Source organism: Salvelinus namaycush, chromosome 34 (assembly GCF_016432855.1).
Source record: "Salvelinus namaycush isolate Seneca chromosome 34, SaNama_1.0, whole genome shotgun sequence".
Taxonomy (NCBI): Eukaryota; Metazoa; Chordata; class Actinopteri; order Salmoniformes; family Salmonidae; genus Salvelinus; species Salvelinus namaycush.
Window position 1 is genome coordinate 25076691 of NC_052340.1, and position 23942 is coordinate 25100632.

General features: G+C 43.0%; 1 protein-coding gene across 1 annotated transcript in view; it reads right to left on the reverse strand.

Annotated features, from left to right (window-relative positions):
* Positions 1 to 23459, reverse strand: part of LOC120028998 (protein Aster-B-like) — a gene marked incomplete at its 5' end in the record, with an annotated part of 99031 nt that extends 75572 nt beyond the window's left edge. Inside the window, 2 exons of the mRNA XM_038974285.1 lie at positions 8444 to 8509; positions 23032 to 23459. Coding sequence (XP_038830213.1) covers positions 8444 to 8509; positions 23032 to 23459 — 494 coding nt within the window. The remainder of the gene's footprint in view (positions 1 to 8443; positions 8510 to 23031) is intronic.
* Positions 23460 to 23942: the final 483 nt, after the last annotated feature.

The window sequence follows — 23942 nt, forward strand, 5'->3', positions numbered from 1 at the left end:
GGTAAGCCAGCTAGCCTGTGCCATGCTGTAGCTTCACTGTAAGCAAACAAACCGCTGCAGACAGCCACAGATCAGACAGAACATCCAGAGCAGACATTAAATGTAGCTGTTACCTGCAGAGGAGACATGACATTCCGTGCCCTCTAAAGCTGGGTACAGACCGTTCAATCCCCAGCAGCAGCAGCCAGGTATTACAAGCAGAGAGAAAAGAGTAGCATTCAGGAGAAATCCCATAAGGTCAAACGTAAGGTTCCTATTCGGAGCAGTACACAGAGAAATAGCGGGGGAGGAACTGTAGAGAAAAAGAGCGGGACAGAGAGGAGAGCAGGAGAGAGTGAGAAAGAGGGAGAGAGAGGAAAGGGAGAGTAGAATGTTGTAGCCTACCGTAGATACTATAGAAGAGAGTGAGAGAGAAATGAAGAGAAAGATAAAAAGGGGGATTCCAACAGCACGAGCTCAGCTGATTCTTCAATAATGGTTAATACTGTATTTCAATTTATTCAAAACCATTATCACTGCTTCAAGTTTCCTCAGTCAATTTGGCTGTGATTTGTTTGAATGTCTAATCTTTTTCTGTCACCACTAAACCACTGTATGACGAATCCATTTTCATTACAAAGACGCAGCATTTGAAAGAGGCAGATATGACAGGTGCCTTTAGAAGCTTCAAACAGCCTTCCCTTTCTCCAGAGTGAGCTCAGGCCATTGAGTTCCTCCTGATGTGGTATCTCATAGCTGAGGTATGATCTTCTCTCTCTCCAGGCAGGGAGGCAGGCAGGCACCACGCTCTCTCCCTCTCTCTGTTCTCTATCTGATTTACTCCCCATGCCTGACATTTGTGCTCCCTGAGACCACTGCAATATATCCCCACTGCTGACAGAGGTAATATTGAGCTGGAGCCGCAGCCATCCACCCACTCACACCACATCCCACTCACACCACAGAGAGGGGGGAACAGTATGTTCTCACTCACTTTTAAAGCCCTGCCACTAACATGTGAATTACATTGCTAGCAAATTTAGCATGCGTAATGATCACAGGTCACTCACTTAGTGAGGGACGACGAACCGCCCTTGCTGTCTCTGCCTGGCTAGCTCCCCTCTCTCCACTGGGATTCTCTGCCTTTGACCCTATTACAGGGGCTGAGTCGCTGGCTTACTAGTGCTCTTCCATGCCATCGCTTAAGAGGGTTGAGTCACAGACGTGGTTTTGACAGGTTTTGCTCCCCCACGGGCTCGTGCGGTGGAGGAGATCTTCGTGGGCTATACTCAGCCTTGTCTCAGGGTAGTATGTTGGTGGTCTGTTGATATCACTCTAGTGGTGTGGGGGCTGTGCTTTGGCAAAGTGGGTGGGGTTATATCCTACCTGGTTGGCCCTGTCCGGGGGTATCGTCGGATGGGGCCTCTCTCGCTCCCTCTCGGAGGACCTGAGCCCTAGGACCATGCCTCAGAACTTTCTGGCCTGATAACTCCTGGCTGTCGTGCTGCTGCTCCAGTTTCAACTGTTCTGCCTGCGGCTATAGAACCCTGACCTGTTCACCGGATGTGCTACCTTGTCTCGGACCTGCTGTTTTCGTCTCGTCTCGAGACAACTGACATTTACTTCTGAGGTACTAACCTGTTGCACCCTTAACCACTGTGATTATAATTTAACCCTGCTGGTCATCTATGAACGTTTGAACATCTTGATGAACAATCTGGCCTTAATGGCCATGTACTCTTATAATCTCCACCCGGCACAGCCAGAAGAGGACTGGCTACCCCTCAGAGCCATGTTCCTCTCTAGGTTTCTTCCTAGGATCCTGCCTTTCTAGGGAGTTTTTCCTAGCCATCGTGCTTCTGCATCTGCATTGCTTGCTGTTTGGGGTTTAAGGCTGGGTTACTGTATAGCACTTTGTGACATCTGCTGATGTAAAAAGGGCTTTATAAATACATTTGATGGATTGCTTGATAATATCAAGTGCCTTGAATCCTTACCTTATCATATTACTTCTTGTTATTGTTGCTGAATTACAATAATTAAAAACAGCTAAATTGAAGACTAACATGTCCCATAGAAGAACATGTTCATTGCAATCATTACCAACACCATGAAAAGTGCCTCTAAATTGTCAATAATGAGCATTACAGTCCAGATGCCAAGCACTGCTGAGGACCAACTGACATCTAGTGGTGACAAAGAGCACTGCTGAGGACCAACTGCCATCTAGTGGTGACAAAGAGCACTGCTGAGGACCAACTGCCATCTAGTGGTGACAAAGAGCAGTGCTGAGAACCAATTGCCATCTAGTGGTGAAACAGAGTAGGGCTGAGGACCAACTGCCATCTAGTGGTGACAAAGAGCAGTGTTGAGGACCAATTCACGACTGGACTACCGACGTTATCTGCCCGAGGGAGTTATCCAACTGGCCCCTCCGTCGCGACGTTACCTGAACGCCCATCTGCGGCCCGCTAATCGTTAGCTGTCTTATCGGCTGCTATCTGAATAGGTCTACCGGACAATTTTTCTTGGGTCACTATAACTATATCTATTTTGCCAATTGGATTGATCCCCTCTACCACACGGAACCCCACTAATCTACCGTCGGAAGCTAAAAACAGACCTCTATCCTATGCTAGCTTGCTACTGATGGCCCGGCTAGCTGTCTGAATCGCCGTTACCCCAACCAACCTCACTACTCACTGGTCCCTTATGATCACTCGACTAAGCATGCCTGTCCTTAATGTCAATATGCCTTGTCCATTGCTGTTCTGGTTAGTGTTTATTGGCTTATTTCACTGTAGAGCCTCTAGCCCTGCTCATTATACCTTATCCAACCTTTCAGTTCCACCACCCACACATGCGATGACATCACCTGGTTTCAATGATGTTTCTAGAGACAATATCTCTCTCATCATCACTCAATACCTAGGTTTACCTCCACTGTATTCACATCCTACCATACCTTTGTCTGTACATTATACCTTGAAGCTATTTTATCGCCCCCAGAAACCTCCTTTTACTCTCTGTTCCGGACGTTCTAGACGACCAATTCTCATAGCTTTTAGCCGTACCCTTATCCTACTCCTCCTCTGTTCCTCTGGTGATGTAGAGGTGAATCCAGGCCCTGCAGTGCCTAGCTCCACTCCTATTCCCCAGGCGCTCTCTTTTGATGACTTCTGTAACCGTAATAGCCTTGGTTTCATGCATGTTAACATTAGAAGCCTCCTCCCTAAGTTTGTTTTGTTCACTGCTTTAGCACACTCTGCCAACCCGGATGTTCTAGCCGTGTCTGAATCCTGGCTTAGGAAGACCACCAAAAATTCTGAAATCTCCATTCCTAACGACAACATTTTCAGACAAGATATAACGGCCAACGGGGGCGGTGTTGCAATCTAATGCAAAGATAGCCTGCAGAGTTCTGTCCTACTATCCAGGTCTGTACCCAAGCAATTTGAACTTCTACTTTTAAAAATCCACCTCTCTAAAAACATATCTCTCACCGTTGCCGCCTGCTATAAACCACCCTCTGCCCCCAGCTGTGCTCTGGACACCATATGTGAACTGATTGCCCCCCATCTATCTTCAGAGCTCGTGCTGCTAGGCGACCTAAACTGGAACATGCTTAACACCCCAGCCATCCTACAATCTAAGCTTGATGCCCTCAATCTCACACAAATTATAAATGAACCTACCAGGTACCACCCCAAAGCCGTAAACATGGGCACCCTCATAGATATCATCCTAACCAACTTGCCCTCTAAATACACCTCTGCTGTTTTCAACCAAGATCTCAGCGATCACTGCCTCATTGCCTGCATCCGTAATGGGTGAGCGGTCAAACGATCTCCACTCATCACTGTCAAACACTCCCTGAAACACTTCAGCGAGCAGGCCTTTCTAATCGACCTGGCCGGGGTATCCTGGAAGGATATTGATCTCATCCCGTCAGTAGAGGATGCCTGGTTATTTTTTTTTAAATGCCTTCCTCACCAATAAATAAATAAGCATGCCCCATTCAAGAAATTTAGAACCAGGAACAGATATAGACCTTGGTTCTCTCCAGACCTGACTGCCCTTAACCTGTTTGGGCTGCAGGGGCAGTATTGAGTAACCAGATAAAAGGTGCCCATTTCAAACGGCCTCGTACTCAATTCTTGCTCGTACAATATGCATATTATTATTACTATTGGATAGAAAACACTCTCTAGTTTCTAAAACCGTTTGAATTATATCTGTGAGTCAAACAGAACTCATTTGGCACAAACTTCCTGACCAGGAAGTGGAAAGTCTGAAATCGAGGCTCTGTTCTACTTCCTGCCTATAAATGGGCATGATACGTATGAGTATACATGCACTTCATAGACCTTCCCCTGGATGTCAAGAGGCGGTGGGAGAAGAAATTTAGTGTTTATCTTGGTCTGAAGTGGAATACAAGCTCTTTGTATGACGTGTCCCCCATTTCCGGTTTTCTGGAGAGCGCGAGGTGGTACCTGGATTTGCCTTCTGTTTAGCTGCCGTTATAGGCGACTACTATCTCCGGCTTTGATTTTATTTGATACATGTGACCATATCATCGTAAAGTATGTTTTTTCAATATAGTTTAATCAGATTATTGAAATTTTTTCGGGAGTTTTGCCGTGTTCCGTTCTCTGACTTTGTTGACGATGGAGAGATTCGTGCCACTTGGCTAGTGTGCTTGCTAATTCAAGAGGGAAAATGGACGTTCTAAATCCAAACAACGATTGTTCTGGACAAAGGACCCCTTGTCCAACATTCTGATGGAAGATCAGCAAAAGTAAGAAACATTTTATGATGCTATTTCATATATCTGTCGTAGATGTGAACTAGTCGTCGGCGCCCAAGTTTTGGGTACTCTAGCTATACCGAAGCTGGATGTCGTAATGAAGTTATTTTTTAGAATTCTAACACGGCGATTTCATTAAGAACTAATGGATCTATCATTTCCTATACAACATGTATTTTTTAGTTATGTTTATGAATAGCTATTTGGTCAGAATATGTGTGTCAGAAAAAGTGTCAGAAAAATATCCGGACGTTGTGGGAAATAGTAGCTACGTTAGCACATTGTATAACCACTGATTTCAGCTCTAAATATGCACATTTTTGAACAAAACATAAGTGTATGTATAACCTGATGTTATAGGACTGTCATCTGATGAAGAATATCAAGGTTAGTCAAAAATTATATATCTTTTACTGGTTTGTCACGATCGCTAACTTTTACTGCTGGGAAATGGCTTGTATTTTTGGCTATTGTGGTAAGCTAATATAACGCTATATTGTGTTTTCGCTGTAAAACACTTAATAAATCGGAAATATTGGCTGGAATCACAAGATGCCTGTCTTTCATTTGCTGTACACTATGTATTTTTCAGAAATGTTTTATGATGAGTAATTAGGTATTTGACGTTGGTGTCTGTAATTATTATGGCTGCTTTCGGTGCAATTTCTGATTGTAGCTGCAATGTAAACTATGATTTATACCTGAAATATGCACATTTTTCGAACAAAACATAGATTTATTGTATAACATGTTATAAGACTGTCATCTGATGAAGTTGTTTGTTGGTTAGTTTGGTTGGTTCTTGGTTAGTTAGGTTGGCTTTGTGCATGCTACCTGTGCTGTGAAAAATGTCTGTCCTTTTTTGTATTTGGTGGTGAGCTAACATAAATATACGTGCTGTTTTCGCTGTAAAACATTTTAAAAATCGGACATGTTGGCTGGATTCACAAGATGTGTACCTTTCATTTGCTGTATTGGACTTGTTAATGTGTGAAAGTTAAATATTTAAAAAAAATATCTTTTGAATTTCGCGCCCTGCACTTGAAGTGGCTGTTGTCATAAGTGTACCGACGCCGGGCTGCAGCCATAAGAAGTTAACCAACACAAAAACATCCTATGGCGTTCTGCATTAGCATCGAATAGCCCCCGTGATATGCAACTTTTCAGGGAAGCTAGAAACCAATATACACAGGCAGTTAGAAATGCCAAGGCTAGCTTTTTCAAGCTGTAAAGTGACACTGTAAAGTCCATGGAGAATAAGAACACCTCCTCCTAGCTGCCCACTGCGCTGAGGACAGGAAACACTGTCACCACCGATAAATAAACTATAATTGAGAATTTCAATAAGCATTTTTCTACAGCTGGCCATGCTTTCCACCTGGCTATCCCTACCCCGGTCAACAGCACTGCACCCCCCACAGCAACTCGCCCAAGCCTTCCCCATTTCTCCTTCTCCCAAATCCAGTCAGCTGATGTTCTGAAAGAGCTGCAAAATCTGGACCCCTACAAATCAGCGGGGCTAGACAATCTGGACCCTTTCTTTCTAAAATGATCTGCCGAAATTGTTGCAACCCCTATTACTTGCCTGTTCAACCTCTCTTTCGTGTCGTCTGAGATTCCCAAAGATTGGAAAGCAGCTGCAGTCATCCCCTTCTTCAAAGGGGGGGACACTCTTGACCTAAACTGCTACAGACCTATATCTATCCTACCCTGCCTTTCTAAGGTCTTCGAAAGCCAAGTCAACAAACAGATTACCGACCATTTCGAATCCCACCATACCTTCTCCGCTATGCAATCTGGTTTCAGAGCTGGTCATGGGTGCACCTCAGCCACGCTCAAGGTCCTAAATGATATCCTAACCGCCATCGATAAGAAACAATACTGTGCAGCCGTATTCATTGACCTGGCCAAGGCTTTCGACTCTGTCAATCACCACATCCTCATCGGCAGACTCGATAGCCTTGGTTTCTCAAATGATTGCCTCGCCTGGTTCACCAACTACTTCTCTGATAGAGTTCAGTGTGTCAAATCGGAGGGCCTGTTGTCCGGGCCACTGGCAGTCTCTATGGGGGTGCCACAGGGTTCAATTCTTGGGCCGACTCTCTTCTCTGTATACATCAATGATGTCGCTCTTGCTGCTGGTGAGTCTCTGATCCACCTCTACGCAGACGACACCATTCTGTATACTTCTGGCCCTTCTTTGGACACTGTGTTAACAACCCTCCAGACGAGCTTCAATGCCATACAACTCCCCTTCCGTGGTCTCCAATTGCTCTTAAATACAAGTACAATTAAATGCATGCTCTTCAACCGATCGCTGCTTGCACCTACCCGCCCGTCCAACATCACTACTCTGGACGGTTCTGACTTAGAATATGTGGACAACTACAAATACCTAGGTGTCTGGTTAGACTGTAAACTCTCCTTCCAGACTCACATCAAACATCTCCAATCCAAAGTTAAATCTAGAATTGGCTTCCTATTTCGCAACAAAGCATCCTTCACTCATGCTGCCAAACATACCCTTGTAAAACTGACCATCCTACCGATCCTCGACTTCGGCGATGTCATTTACAAAATAGCCTCCAATACCCTACTCAATAAATTGGATGCAGTCTATCACAGTGCCATCCGTTTTGTCACCAAAGCCCCATATACTACCCACCACTGCAACCTGTACGCTCTTGTTGGCTGGCCCTCGCTTCATACTCGTCGCCAAACCCACTGGCTCCAGGTCATCTACAAGACCCTGCTAGGTAAAGTTCCCCCCTTATCTCAGCTCGCTGGTCACCATAGCAGCACCTACCTGTAGCACGCGCTCCAGCAGGTATATCTCTCTGGTCACCCCCAAAACCAATTCTTCCTTTGGCCGCCTCTCCTTCCAGTTCTCTGCTGCCACTGACTGGAATGAACTACAAAAATCTCTGAAACTGGAAACACTTATCTCCCTCACTAGCTTTAAGCACCAGCTTTCAGAGCAGCTCACAGTTTACTGCACCTGTACATAGCCCATCTATAATTTAGCCCAAACAACTACCTCTCCCCCTACTGTATTTATTTATTTATTTTGCTCCTTTGCACCCCATTATTTCTATCTCTACTTTGCACATTCTTCCACTGCAAATCTACCATTCCAGTATTTTACTTGCTATATTGTATTTACTTCGCCACCATGGCCTTTTTTTTTGCCTTTACCTCCCTTATCTCACCTCATTTGCTCACATTGTATATAGACTTATTTTTCTACTGTATTATTGACTGTATGTTTGTTTTACTCCATGTGTAACTCTGTGTTGTTGTATGTGTCGAACTGCTTTGCTTTATCTTGGCCAGGTCGCAATTGTAAACGAGAACTTGTTCTCAACTTGCCTACCTGGTTAAATAAAGGTTAAATAAATATACATTTAAAAAATTGTCATCTAGTGGTGAAAAAGAGTAGGGCTGAGGACCAACTGCCATCTAGTGGTGAAAAAGCAGCAGTATAATAAGTAGACAGAATAGAGTCATTTCCTGAGCATCCTGATTCATACAGTCAGCGCTCTCCCCTTGCTTTCATCAAACCACACAAACAATTAAACCCTTTTGAATAAATACAAAACGTAGAATACAAACAACAGAATACACATACAAGTAAATTCAGAATCTTCTTGTATTTACCTCTCCTCTCGGATGAAGGGAGTCAGGAAGCGAGAGGAGTCATCGTCGTGGCTGCTCTGCTGGCTGCTGTGTGACAGAACACAACAGAGAGGAACACATGTCAGTCATACACCAATACACAATCACTCACAGAATAAATCCTATGAAAACATACCATGTGGCCCTACCCACTCCAGGTGCATTCATAGAACATTTCACTGCTACAGTGATTCTGTGTCCTGAGAATATGTACATCAGTACACTACAATAGATGTACTTCTTAGTTATACCCACTAGATAGCACTACAAGACACACACAAACACTGATCATGAGTCATACAGAGATACAGAGGTAAAGATCTGTGGTGGAGATGTTCACCAACCGTATACTGTGGCATTTAATAGAATCCCACCCGTCCTGCTGTGCTGCTTGGATACCCGTTAAACACATTCTATCTCTGTATACTGATTTGATTCCCAGTTAGAGGCATTTTAAGTCCATCCAGATAGACAGGTAACTGCCAAAATAAAGGAACCACCAAGATAAAGTGTCTTAATAGGGTGTTGGGCCACCATGAGCTGCCAGAACAGCTACTCTACTGGAAGCATGCAACACCATTCTTCCACGATAAATTCTATAATTTTGTGTTTTGTTGACGGTGGTGGAAAACGCTGTTTCAGGTGCCGCTCCAGAATCTACCAGAAGTGTTTTATTGGGTTGAGATCTGGTGACTGAGACGCACACACACGCACACACACCCACACCCTTTAAAAACCCTATGCTCCTTTGAGACGCCTCTTTTAAAGTCACTGAGATCTCTTCTTCTAGCCATGGTAGCTAAAAATAACGGGCAACTGGGCATTTTTATACATGACCCTAAGCATGATGGGATGTTTACTGATGAATTAACTCAGGAAGCACACCTGTGTGGAAGCACCTATTTTCAATATACTTTGCATCCCTCATTTACTCAAGTGTATCCTTTATTTTGGCATTACCTGTAGGTAGCTGACATGGAGAAATGGTCTGATATCTAAGGATGAGCACTTTTCAGAGGAACTTTGACATCGTCTTTAACATGATCATACATGATCATGTTAAAGACGATGTCAAAGTTCCTCTTTGAAAAGTAGGGGCAGCTTTAAACATAATAGATTTGCATAAGACAGATGTTCAGAATTATCCAAAGAGAAACTGAGAGCTATGTTTCCTCCAGTCTCCTTCACGGTATTCAAAAGTAAAACAGAACCTATGAAATCTGTTTTACTCATCACGTTGCCTCTGAGGAGCCAGTTTAAAACTGCAGACTAGGCCAAATAATGCTTCAGTAAAATACTGTCAATCATTACGTGTTTTGAGAGTGTCCATGACGCCATAGGTTTTTAGAGAGGGCCTTTTTTTGTTGTTGCTTTGGTCATATTCCCCACTGTCAACTTAGCGTCTGTGGTTTCTCAACTAGCATGCCAGACAGTGAAGTTCTGCCTAAGTTTTCCAGGTAGTTATTAATGTTGTTTTAAGGGTTGGAGGGAGATGTATACCCTAGTGAAACATTCAGAAATGCCTGGATTGCACCTGCTCTACAATAAATCAGGTGTAGGTTATTAGTAAACTCACTGCTCTGAGTTTGTTTGAATGTGTGTGATGGTCAGACTAGTGTATGGAGTGTACACCATTGTGCATGCCTCTTTCAAAACACAAGCAATGAAAGTTGACGTAGCATAAAGCCTCACTAAATCATTCATAACTCATACACAATTGGTTCAATATGTGCTTTGAACATGATAGCTACTGTAGGAGATGTAACAAAACACTGTAGGTTTAAAGAGCACTGGCATTACATCAGACTTAGAGGCATACAGAGTAGTGGTCATGGTGTTTTCTCCGGGCTTTGAATTAATTCCAAAGCAATTGCTTTTCAGGATGAGTTTCTGAGAGGCAATCCAAACAAAATGGAGGACTTTAATAGACTATGAGACAACCATCCCCTCGGCAACCATATCTCCTATTATGTTATCTGTATAAGTATCAACAGTGGTTGATTCGCAAGAAATAGCCACTTACAAAAAAACGTGAGCAGGGTTAACATTTCTCCTTCACCACATTCCTTAGTTGAAAGCTGAGGAAAACCTGTACACTAAAGAAAAATAATAATCTGCTCCTGGGAATCTCTTCAACAAACCATATCAGAAATAACCCTTCTAAAAATGCATTTGGGAGGCATTTCTAATCTCTTCTATTGCATTAGCAACACTTTCCAAGTCTTGTTAACTGTTATCTTCAATCTCCAATATCTTGCCGAAATGTTTTGTCTCTGAAATACTTAAATCCACGGTCCAGACAGAGACACTAATGCCTGGTGAAAGATACTGTCCTGATTCCCTAAATAATTCCAGGTCTTATCTGCTCACAACAGAGAATCCACAGGGGCTAAAGCGACTACAACTGCCAGACCTCCCACACACATACTATACTCACACACTGCCAGACCCCCCCACACTATACTCACACACTGCCCCCCCCCCCCCCCCCCCACTCATACAATGTCCCCCCCCAAACTAAACTAACACTTCCAGGTTCCCCTAACACAAACATTCCACTCACACAATCTGATCAAAACACTTGAGACACTACCACACACACATTCTCAAGATAAAGCTGGCCCTGTTCCTGAACTGGGAGACAGAGACAAGACCAGACTGGAGGAGTTATTACAGGCTCTGAGATGGGATGGTAAGAATCACATTTACACCAAATACACACCATAATATAAACTGGGTGTTTGAGTCCTGAATGCTGATTGGCTGACAGCTGTGGTATATCAGACCGTATACCACGGGTATGACAAAACATGTACTTTTACAGTTCTATTTATGTTGGTAACCAGTTTATAATAGCAATAAGGCACCTCGGGGGTTTGTGGTATATGGCCAATATACCACGGCTAAAGGCTGTATCCAGGCACACCGCTTTGCGTCGTACCGAAGAACAGCCTTCAGCTGTGGTATATTGGCCATATACCACACCCCCCGTGCCTTATTTCTTAAATATAAACTTGACATACAGTGTACATAGCCGTATGGCAGTATGGAGATTAAACACAAACCTTTACTTGTTAAACTGAAACAATAAGTTACAATGTAACTACAGTAAGTTACTTGCACTTACCAATGGGTACGTTTGATGTACAGTACCAGTCAAAAGTATGGACACAGCTACTCATTCAAGGGTTTATATTTATTTTTACTATTTTCTACATTGTAGAATAATAGTGAAGACATCAAAACTATGAAATAACATGTATGGAATCATGTAGTAACCAAAAAAGTGTTATATATTTTATATTCTTGTGCAAACTCTTGGAATTCTCTCAACCAGCTTCATGAGGTAGTCACCTGGAATGCATTTCAATAAAAGGGTGTGCCTTGTTAAAAGTTAATGTGTGGAATTTCTTTCCTTAATGCCTTAGAGCTATCTTCTGTATACCACCCCTACCTTGTCACAACACTTATTGGCTCAATTTGGTAAAAGACCAAGTCCATATTATGGCAAGAACAGCTCAACCAACAAGTGCAGGAAAGGAAGACCCAGAGTTACCTCTGCTGCAGAGGATAAGTTCATTAGAGTTACCAGCCTCAGAAATTGCAGCCCAAATAAATGCTTCAAGTAACATACACATCTCAACATCAACTGTTCAGAGGAGACTGCGTGAATCAGGTGAATTCATGGTCAAATTGCTGCAAAGAAACAACTACTAAAGGACACCAATAAGAAGAAGAAACTTGCTTGGGCCAAAAAACACGAGCAATGGACATTAGACGGGTGGAAATCTGTCCTTTGGTCTGATAAGTCCAAATTTGAGATCTTGGCTTCCAACCGCCGTGTCTTTCTGAGATGCAGAGTAGGTGAACAGATGATCTCGGATGATCTCTGCATTTCCCACCGTGAAGCATGGAGGTGGTGTGATGGTGTGGGGGTGCTTTGCTGGTGACACTGTCTGTAATTTACATAGAATTCAAGGCACACTTAACTTCTTATGGCTGCAGGGGCAGTATTGAGTAGCTTGGATGAAAGGTGCACAGAGGTGCCCAGAGTAAACGGCCTGCTCCTCAGTTATAGTTGCTAATATATGCATATTATTAGTATTATTAGTATATTAGTATTGGATAGAAAACACTCTGAAGTTTCTAAAACTGTTTGAATTATGTCTGAGTATAACAGAACTCATATGGCAGGCAAAAACCTGAGAAGTTCCACTTCCTGTTTGGATTTTTTCTGAGGCTGGTAGATTTTCAACCAAGCTCCCATTGAAATTACAGCGAGATATGGGTGAGTTTTCACTTCCTACGGCTTCCACTAGATGTCAACAGTCAATAGAACTTTGTCTGATGACTCTACTGTGAAGGGGGGCCGAAGGAGACAGGAATGAGTAACCACTGCCATGAGGTGACCATGCTTTGACCACGCGCGTTCACGTGAGAGGCAGCTCCGTTCCATCGCTCATCTGAAGTCAATGTAATTCTCTGGTTGGAACGTTATTCAAGATGTATGTTAACAACATTCTAAAGATTGATTCAAAACATCGTTTGACATGTTTCTACTGACTGTTACGGAACTTTTGGACATTTCGTCACGTTTTAGTGAACGCGCTTTGTGACTTTGGAATTGTTTACCAAACGCGCTAACCAAAGTAGCTAATTGGACATAAATAACAGACATTATTGAACAAATCAAGCACTTATTGTGGACCTGGGATTCCTAGGACTGCATTCTGATGAAGTTCATCAAAGGTAAGGAAACATTTATCATGTATTTTCTGGTTTCTGTTGACTCCTACATGGCGGCTAATTTTACTATTGTTCTGAGCTCCGTCTCAGATTATTGCATGGTTTGCTTTTTCCGTAAAGTTTTTTGGAAATCTGACACAGCGGTTGCATTAAGGAGAGGTATATCTATAATTCCATGTGTATAACTTGTATTATCATCCACATTTATGATGAGTATTTCTGTTGAAACGATGTGGCTATGCACTATCACTGGATGTTTTTGGAACTAGTGAATGTAACGCGCCAATGTAAACTCAGATTTTTTAATATAAATATGAACTTTATCAAACAAAACATGCATGTATTGTGTAACATGAAGTCCTATGAGTGTCATCTGATGAAGATCATCAAAGGTTAGTGATTAATTTTAGCTATATTTCTGCTTTTTGTGACTGCTATCTTTCGCTGGAAAAATGGCTGTGCTTATTGTGGTTTGGTGTGAAAGGCATTAAGCTTTAAAATGGTATAAGAAACATGTATGTCTGAGGAATTTTAATTATGAGATTTCTGTTGTTTTGAATTTGGCGCCCTGCACTTTCACTGGCTGTTGTCATATCATCCCGTTACCGGGATTGCAGCCATAAGAAGTTCCAGCATGGCTACCACAGCATTCTGTATAGGATACGCCATCCTATCTAGTTTGCGCTTTGTGGGACTATCATTTGTTTTCAACAGGACAATGACCCAAAACAGACCTCCAGGCTGTGTAAGGGCTATTTGATCAAGAAGGAGAGTGATGGAGTGCTGCATCAGATGACCTGGCCTCCACAATTACCCAACTCAACCCAAACGTTTGGGATGAGTTGGACTGTAGAGTGAAGGAAAAGCAGCCAACAAGTGCTCAGCATTTGTGGTAACTCCTTCAAGACTGTTGGAAAAGCATTCCAGGTGAAGCTGGTTGAAAGAATGCCAAGAGTGTGCAAAGCTGTTGTCACAATCGCCTGGAGTGGTGGGTGCAGAGTCAATTGCAGAGAGCAGAGGATACTGGGGAAAACTGTCTTTATTTGGATTCCCAAACGAACGCCCAAAACCATAGGCGAAAAATAGACAGAAAAATAGTCCAACCCAACACAGGGCACAAACGGACAGGAACACAAACACGCACACCCTGACTAACAGAAAACAATCCCGCACAAACATAAGCGGGCCTAACAGGCTTAAATAGACATGAATCAAGAAACAAAATAAGAGACAGGTGCAACCAATAAGACCAAACAAACAGAAAAGGAAAAAGGGATCGGTGGCGGCTAGTAGACCGGTGACGATGACCGCCGAGCACCGCCCGAACAGGCAGGGGGGCCACCTTCGGTGGGAGTCGTGACAGCTGTCATCAAGGCAAAGGTGGCTACATTGAAGAATCTAAAATATATGTAGATTTTTTTAAACACTTTTTTGGTTACTACATGATTCCATGTGTGCTATTTCATAGTTTTGATGTTTTCACTATTATTCTACAATGTAGAAAATAGTAAATATAAAGAAAAACCCTTGAATGAGTCGGTGTGTCCAAACTTTTGACTGGTACTATCAAGAGGACTTATCTAAAACTGTAACAAATACTTTATTGGATATCATACAGTACAGATGGATCAGTTTTGATATGGATCAGATTTGATATCTGGTAAGACACAAATGAAGACCCAATTCCAATATATTCTCCGAACAGAGTTGTCCCTTGTGTCAGAGACGGGAAAGATCTGACCTCTGACTGAACAAAGTGTGTCATGCTATGTCCGACTGTCTCCCTTTCAATCTTACTGCTGTATGAGAGAATGATAGACAATCCACACTGTGGGATTTTCATACAAACTGGAATACATTTGCCATTGAAACAATTCAAACTCTAGACAGATAATAGTACATCTAAGACAACTTCAGACCCTATCAAACACGTCTTTGGCAATGATTAGGCCTAGACGCTCATTTGAAACACTGTTCCGAGTCAGACAAAGCACACATAGTTGTGCACTGTCTTGGATTGTCGAACAGGAATTCAGCTAACTGCTAAGGAATAGTGCCTAAACCATGGCCCAGTATTCTCCCATGGTACAACTTATAGCATTATCAGTAGTTAGCGTACTGTACTCACAGCATGTTTGATGGGTGTTCTCTGTGAAGTCCTGCTAAAATGTGCTAAGAACGTCCGGAGGGGTACATAAGTCACACAAGCCAGTTTAACTATTAATGTCATCGTACCATGTTTATACATTAACTGACTAAATACACAGCTAGGTCGCACTTGAGCTTGCACTGAAGCTGTAGTTACCTGTAGCCGTAGAAACTAGAGTCATCCATTCCTCCAGGTTACAAGATTTACCTTGTGAAACAGATAGCTCATAGCCACATTTTTATATACACAATCACTCTTGAGTAAGAATGTAACAATAAAACAATACTTCCTCTGTAACTGATTTACTTTTCGCATTGTTGAAATGACTGAGTTCAGGGCAATGCCCTGCTTGTTGTGGTGACAGGAACAATTACAACACAATGAATGCTTATTGCATTGCTTTCAAGTACACTGACAATGGCCTTGAACCAGATGTGACTACAATGGCTTCACCTAACGCTTGCTACAGACAGAACCTCACTGCAAAATAGGAAACCTGGAAACCATACTTTATCGGTGTGCAAAGGCTAGTATGACAGACCATCCATTTCCAGAACCATACTGTGGGAGTGAATAATGTATAAAGTACATTTATTGTGGTGTTGCAATTGCACATAGAATCTCTAATATGGCCATGGTATTGGAACTGAGAGCCAGCCAGGGGATGTATACAGTAGCTTCCAGCAGACCATCCCCCAACTTCCTCACTACATCACCTGAGCAAGAAGCAGTTCCTTGTTCCCATCAAGGCTGCTCTGACCATGCACTTACACACTCCCCTGCTGGCACTGACAGCCCCCATTGCACTACATTGTAAATCATAGCAATATGAAGAGTGGGAGGAGAACGCTGGAGCCAGAACAGCATATGACAAACAGACATCCACTGTGGGTTAAGTCTGGATCAATGGCACAGCCCTGAAATTAGTGTGCTGTCATTGGTCACAGCTTCCTTTATGAATGCTTAATTCATGGCTGTGTGCTGCAGAGGCAGTCAGAGGCAGTGGTTCCCTTAGGGCTACAAGAGTTGAGATGGAGAAAAATATGTAAATATCTCGTTATGTTCGCTATCTGTGTCGCCTCTACCCAACATGATGGAAATAGCTTGGGTCTGCAATACTGCCAAATAAATAATTGATGATGGGATCATTAATATTGAGTTGTGGTGGTTTTTGTAACATAAGCCCACTGTTGGTCTTTTCAGTCTTCATACATCACTTATTTCACAGCAAAACAGGCCAAGACAGGACAATTCAGCAGCAGAAAGGAATACTGTATGTGTATGTGAACCATTGACTGATAATACAGTGTGAACAAACTGGTTTTGCACTCCTAGAGGGGGGTAAAGTTGTGATTAGTCTGAAAAGGTAATGGTACAGTTTTTCTAACTTAGGGAGCTGATAGGGTTATGCACACATGCCTCTCGGTAAAATAGGATGTTTTCAGTCAAATGGCATAGACATGGCATAATAACCCTCTATATGTCTACCATCTGCTACTACCATCTCTGCTCCCTGCTAGGGGAGAGGGAGAACACAAATACCAGCAGAACTAGAAGCTTCTCCATTCCCCTTAACATAACAAGAATACAGTCTGCACTGCAGGTTCTCATCTTATTGTGTAATATGCTGACAAATCAAATCAAATGTCATTTGTCACATGCTTCGTATACAACAGATAAAGGTGAACAGTGAAATAAACGCTTGATGTTAGTGTGCTGTGTGTTACTCCGGTGCAAACCTCGCACTGTGCACACACTGGTTGAATCAACGTTGTTCTCACATAATTTCAATGAAAGAGCAGTATGTCCAACATACTGTACATATTAGAACAAATTACAACTAGCTCTTTTCTCATGTCAATAAATTGAGAAACTAATGGTTCTTCTACTGGACAGGAAAGAAGTTGAGAATAGATGATCATGTGTGCTGTGGAATTCTCTGCTTCTTAAACCGTGACTCCAAACAGTAAGGCAATTCCATGGTAACAGAATGACGCTGATACTTTTTTCACTTTAAAAGTATGCCAAACTAAAACCATTGATTGCAAAGTTAAGGACTACTTTTAACAAATTCCATTGTCAATTTTACAAAAAAAACATTTACTTGAAAAACAGTGTAGATGTGAAGCTGGGTAATAGAATGAGGTTAAAATCTCCCTCAGTTTTTTATGTGACCATGTTTTCCAAAAACTCAAGCCTCTACCCGCTCCCGAATTAAGATTGAAAGATGCCTGCAGAAAGAATGTGGTGTCAGCTATGACATGACACCTTGAGTTTGCAAAAAATCTCTTTTAGTTATTTAACTACAGTAAGTGATGTGGATTAACACCAGGTAACAGAATGATGGTAACACTATGACACCATGGGTCCCCTGTCATTATCTTCATTGTCATGTATCCTGAATAGGTACACAAAGGTAGAACATGTAATATCCCCCTTCGTGTGTTTGAGTGTAACTCTACACACTGGCTATTAAGGGTTTTCCATTAAAACAATAAGAAATATTCATAAATTCCAGGTGCACAATGCAGAATACGTTCCTATTGCGTATTTTGAATATGACCAATAGAGGGCAATGAAGTTATCTACTGCAGTTAATGGCTGAATCTCAAACCGAACACTTGGCCCCTAAGGCCTTTATCAAGTGGCTACTTTCTGTTGTGTTCGATAGTGATCACTTGAGTCTGCAGTGTTTTGGCCAAAATTAACATCGAGATTATGCACGCTCGACGTCTCATCTGAAAGGTATATATATTCCAAAATTCAAAATCCATTTGCGTGCATTGTCTCCCGCGACCTGTCTTGGGCACGTGCGGAGCGCTTTATATCCTTGGCAAATCATTTTAAAGATGCATATCTATCAATAACATTACAGCATTGTTGCGTTAGGAATTAGTTAAAGATTATATATATTTTTTATGATGATAATGATCTGGACCTGTTAGTGGTAGTTTTGTGATACCTGCACAGTGATTTAAATTTTGTGGAAGAAAAAAAACATACATGGTTAAGTATTTTTTCTTAAAGGGATACTTCGGGATTTTGGCAATGAGGCCCTTTATCTACTTCTCCAGAGTCAGATAAACTTGTAGATACCACTTCTATGTCTCTGCGTGCAATTTGAAGATGTTGTGAACTAGCGCAATTGCTAACTAGCGTCTAGCAGATAGCATAGACTTTCAGTCATTGCGCTAATGCTAGTTAGCTTTGTCTTGCGAAACTACCTATAACTTCCTTCATACTGGACAGATATATAAAAATGGTATGCACAAATTCATCTGACTCTGGGGAAGTAGATAAAGGAAGTATCCCTTCAACATTAACTTCCCATTTTCATTTAAACGTTTTAACATTTAAACATTCACACACTGCCCTACAAAGGCAAAACGCAGTAACTACGAATTTGATCAAAAGTCTGATCTGTAATGCCCAGGTATATTATCTGATTAATGTGGTATTTAGTTTCCTGACAAAAGAACAAGCCAGAATATGTAATGGAGTGTCAGGAATTGCTGTCTGCCAAGACAAAAAAATACTTAGAAGTCAGATTTTGCAGTAAAACAAATTATGTAGTTTCTGCATTTTGCCTTTGTAGGGGTGTGAACGTTTAAAAGTCAAAACATTTTTACAAAATTGGGACGTTAACGCTTAAGGAATATGTTGAGATTTTTAGCAATGAGACCATTTATCTACTTCCCCAGAGTCAGATGAACTCGTGGATACCATTTTTATATATCTGTCTAATTAAACTGGCTATTATTCTAATGATTGCCGCTCCCAAAGAAGAAGACTGGTTTTGTTTGGGGCTGGAGCTCATTAGAATAAATGATTGATATCAAAATGACTTGTGATCAATTCTGTACCCATCATAGTCATTTATGTTTGACAAGTTTGGACAACATAGTACAGCACAGTATAGCACAGTATAGTTCAGTACAGTAAACTATAGTGCAGTACAGTAAAGTACAGTAGACTATAGACCAATACAGTACAGTACAACACAGTAAATTATAGTGTACTCTACAGTACTTAAAAAAACTGTAATCTACTGTACAGTAATGTACTGTATAGTACTGACCTATACCCTGCTCTACTTTTCTTTTCTTTTCTTTTCTTTCCTGTACTGTACTGTATCGTACTGATTTGGAAAGGCACACACCTGTGTTTATAACGTCCCACAGTTAACAGTACATATCAGAGCAAAAACCAAGCCATGAGGTCGAAGAAATTGTTCACAGGGCTCCGAGACAGGATTATGTCGAGGCACAGATCTGGGGAAGGGTACCAAAACATTTCTGCGGCATTGAAGGTCCTCAAGAAGACAATGGTCTCTAGCATTCTTTAATTGGAAGAAGTTAAGAACCACGAAGACTCTTCCTAGAGCTGGCCCCCCGGCCAAACTGAGCAATCGGGGGAGAAGGGCCTAGGTCAGGGAGGTGACCAAGAACATGATGGTCACTTTGAAAGAGTTTCTCTGTGGAGATGGGAGAATCTTCCAGAAGGACAACCATCTCTTCAGCACTCCACCAATCAGGCCTTTATGGTAGAGTGGCCAGACGGAAGCCACTCCTCAGTAAAAAGCACAGCCCGCTTGGAGTTTGCCAAAAGGCACCTAAAGGACTCTCAGACCATGAGAAACAAGATTCTCTGGTCTGATGAAACCAAGATTGAACTCTTTGGCCTGAATGCCAAGCGTCATGTCTAGAGGAAACCGGACATCATCCCTACGGTGAAGCATGGTGGTGGCAGCATCATACTGTGGGGATGTTTTTCAGTGGCTGGGACTGGGAGACTAATCAGGATCGAGGGAAAGACTGGGGCGACGGTTCACCTTCCAACAGGACAACGGCCCAGCCAGAACCCGGACTTGAACCCGATCAAACATCTCTGGAGAGACCTGAAAATAGCTGTGCAGCGACGCTCCCCATCCAACCTGACAGAGCTTGAGAGGGTCTGCAGAGAAGGATGGGAAAAACTCCCCAAATACAGGTGTGCCAAGCTTGTTGCGTCATACCCAAGAAGACTCGAGGCTGTAATTGCTGGCAAAGGTGCTTCAACAAAGTACTGAGTAAAGGGTCTGAATACTTATGGAAATTAGATATTTCCTTATTTTCTTTTTTTACATTTGTAAAAAAAAAATCAAAAACAGTTTTTGCTTTGTCATTATGGGGTATTGTGTGTAGATTGATGAGGAAATATGGCTGCAAGTATACAAAACGTGGAGAAAGTCAAAGAGTCTGAATACTTTCCGAATGGACTAGGGAGTTTTTCCTAGCCACCGTGCTTCTACACCTGCATTGCTTGCTGTTTGGGGTTTTAGGCTGGGTTTCTGTACAGCACTTCGAGATATTAGCTGATGTACGAAGGGCTATATAAAATAAACTTGATTGATTGATTGATGGACTATACATGTACATTCCTTCTTTAATCGCTCAAGTATCCCTGCACATTGTATTAACAGTGCTGGCACTGGACTGACCTGTATATACTGTAAGACCTGTATATACGGTAATACCTGTGTATACGGTAAGACCTGTGTATACGGTAATACCTGTGTATACGGTAAGACCTTATCTACTCCAATTTGCTTATTGCCACAATAGGTCCACAGACGACGCAATCACACTGCACACTGCCCTAAACCATCTGGACAAGAGGAATACCTATGTAAGAATGCTGTTCATCGATTACAGCTCAGCATTTAACACCATAGTACCCTCCAAACTCGTCATTAAGCTCGAGACCCTGGGTCTCGACCCCGCCCTGTGCAACTGGGTCCTGGACTTTCTGACGGGCCGCCCCCAGGTGGTGAGGGCAGGAAACAACATCTCCACCCCGCTGATCCTCAACACTGGGGCCCCACAAGGGTGCGTTCTCAGCCCTCTCCTGTACTCCCTGTTCACCCATGACTGCGTGGCCATGCACGCCTCCAACTCAATCATCAAGTTTGCAGACGACACTACAGTGGTAGGCTTGATTACCAACAACGACGAGATGGCCTACAGGGAGGAGGTGAGGGCCCTCGGAGTGTGGTGTCAGGAAAACAACCACACACTCAACGTCAGCAAAACAAAAGGAGATGATCATGGACTTCAGGAAACAGCAGAGGGAGTACCCCCCTATCCACATCAACGGGACAGTAGTGGAGAAGGTGGAAAGTTTAAAGTTCCTCGGCGTACACAACAGTGCCTCTTCAACCTCCGGAGGCTGAAGAAATTTGGCTTGTCACCAAAAACACTCACAAACTTTTACAGATGCACAATCGAGAGCATCCTTTCGGGCTGTTTCACCGCCTGATGCGGCAACTGCTCCGCCCACAACCGCAAGGCTCTCCAGAGGGTAGTGAGGTCTGCACAATGCATCACCGGGGGCAAACTACCTGCCCTCCAGGACACCTACACCACCCGATGTCACAGGAAGGCCAAAAAGATCATCAAGTACAACAACCACCCGAGCCACTGGCTGTTCACCCCGCTATCATCCAGAAGGCGAGGTCAGTACAGGTGCATCAAAGCTGGGAACGAGAAACTGAAAAACAGCTTCTATCTCAAGGCCATCAGACTGTTAAACAGCCATCACTAACACTGAGTGGCTGCTGCAAACATACTGACTCAAATCTCTAGCCACATTAATAATAAAAAATTGGACATAATAAATGTATCACTAGTCACTTTAAACAATGCCACTTTATATAATGTTTACATACCCTACATTACTCATCTCATATGTATATACTGTCCTCTATACCATTTACTGCATCTTGCCTATGCCGTTCGGCCATCGCTCATCCACATATTTATATGTACATATTCTTATTCATTCCTTTACACTTGTGGGTATAAGGTAGTTGTTGGGAAATTGTTAGATTACTTGTTAGATATTACTGCATGGTCGGAACTAGAAGCACAAGCATTTCGCTACACTCGCATTAACATCTGCTAACCATGTGTATGTGACCAATAAAATTTGATTTGATCTATGTGTACGGTAAGACCTGTATATGACTGCATTCTTGTTCTTTTCCTCTTTGTGTTGTCTTGCATTTCAAGTGTTTTATTTCTTATCTATATTACTACTTCTATTGTTGAATATTAGGAAAGAGCGCAGAGGTTAAGCATTCCACTATACAGTTTTACACCTGCTGTATCCTGTGCATGTAACAATATAACTTGAAACTAGTGATCATGGGGCTTTTCACATGGTAATGCACAGTAACCAAATCATTAGGCTGCATGAATCCACTGATCCTAGGCCTCTATGTTCTCTAAATACATCTATGTGCAGTTCAGCAGGGATTTTCCGAATGATTTTCTTACCTCTAGCTCATGGTGCATTTGAATGCTGCATCAAGGCGCTACTGTATAACTGACAGCTTTTATTCCTGCCTCGTGGTGTGTGTAAAACATATATATAATGTTGAATACAATGGGCAGCAGGCTGCTGCCTCACAATCATAAACCTGTGATTCATATTCAATCTTACAGCTCAATAAAAAAAAGAGACATTCTAACATGACAAGGACCTTGACAAGGTTCTTTCTGTTAGTGTTAGTACTGGCCAAAACGTTAGTGGACCGTGACAGCAGGCTCAAAGCAGCATGAAGGGTTTAAGGGGGAAACAGGAGGGAAGAAAGGAGAAAAGTTTACATTTGGGGGAGGTAATACTCCATACCAACCTGCTCTCGCTGCCGGCGTGCTCCTTCTTCTCTCTCACCCTCAGCCACTTGCGGAGCAGGAAGCGCTTTCGTCGGGGTGAGGCGCTGGGCGTAGAGCAGTTAGACCAGGTGGCCCCATCCTCGTCACTGGATGGGGTGATCTCGATGGAGGGCAGCTGCAGGTACTCCTTGGAGCCCGAGTGGGAGCGGGTAGAGACTAGCCACCCATTCACCAGCCTGCCCCTGTCTTTCTCCTTCTCTCTCTCGCTAGGCACATTCTTCATGCGCCGCATCTTGAAGCGCTTGCGTCGTAGTGTTGGGGTGGACGAGCTTGACCACACAGGACCATCCGAGACCCCACCATTCCCACCATCCGAGTAGGCAGGGGCATCGCGGGGGACACTCAACTGGAGCGACGGGGGCCGTAAGTTCTCGTTCATGGTCGAGGCTCAGACTCACAATCACACTCAGAGACTGCTACTAGGACAGTGGATATTGGAGGAGAGGTGCTGGCTGGCTCGCCGTTTTAGTAGTTGGCAGGCTTGCTGGGATCTGTAGTTGGCGGAAGCTGAGGGGGTAGCTGGTTGTTGAGAGTCAGGTGCCAAGATGCTCCAATAGCACAGAGACACTCAAAAAATACTGGGTCGTCCTCATTTACTGATCTCTCATATAGCCTTATATACTCTTCTGGTTCCTCACCACTGGTTTTCAAGGTTAGCTTACAGGTGAGGAGGTGAGCCCTTCAGATACCCTGGGCCTGGCCTGGTCCTCAGCTGTGGGGAGATGTGTGGCTGTTGCTGGTCGTCGGGCGACGGCGAGACAAGCGATTTGCAGCAGCGTCTCGGGCCAGGAGAGACAGATGGATGAGACGACAAAGTGGGCGTCTGTTCTCCAAGGAGCAGATGAAACATGTATAAGGTCTTTCAGGGAGT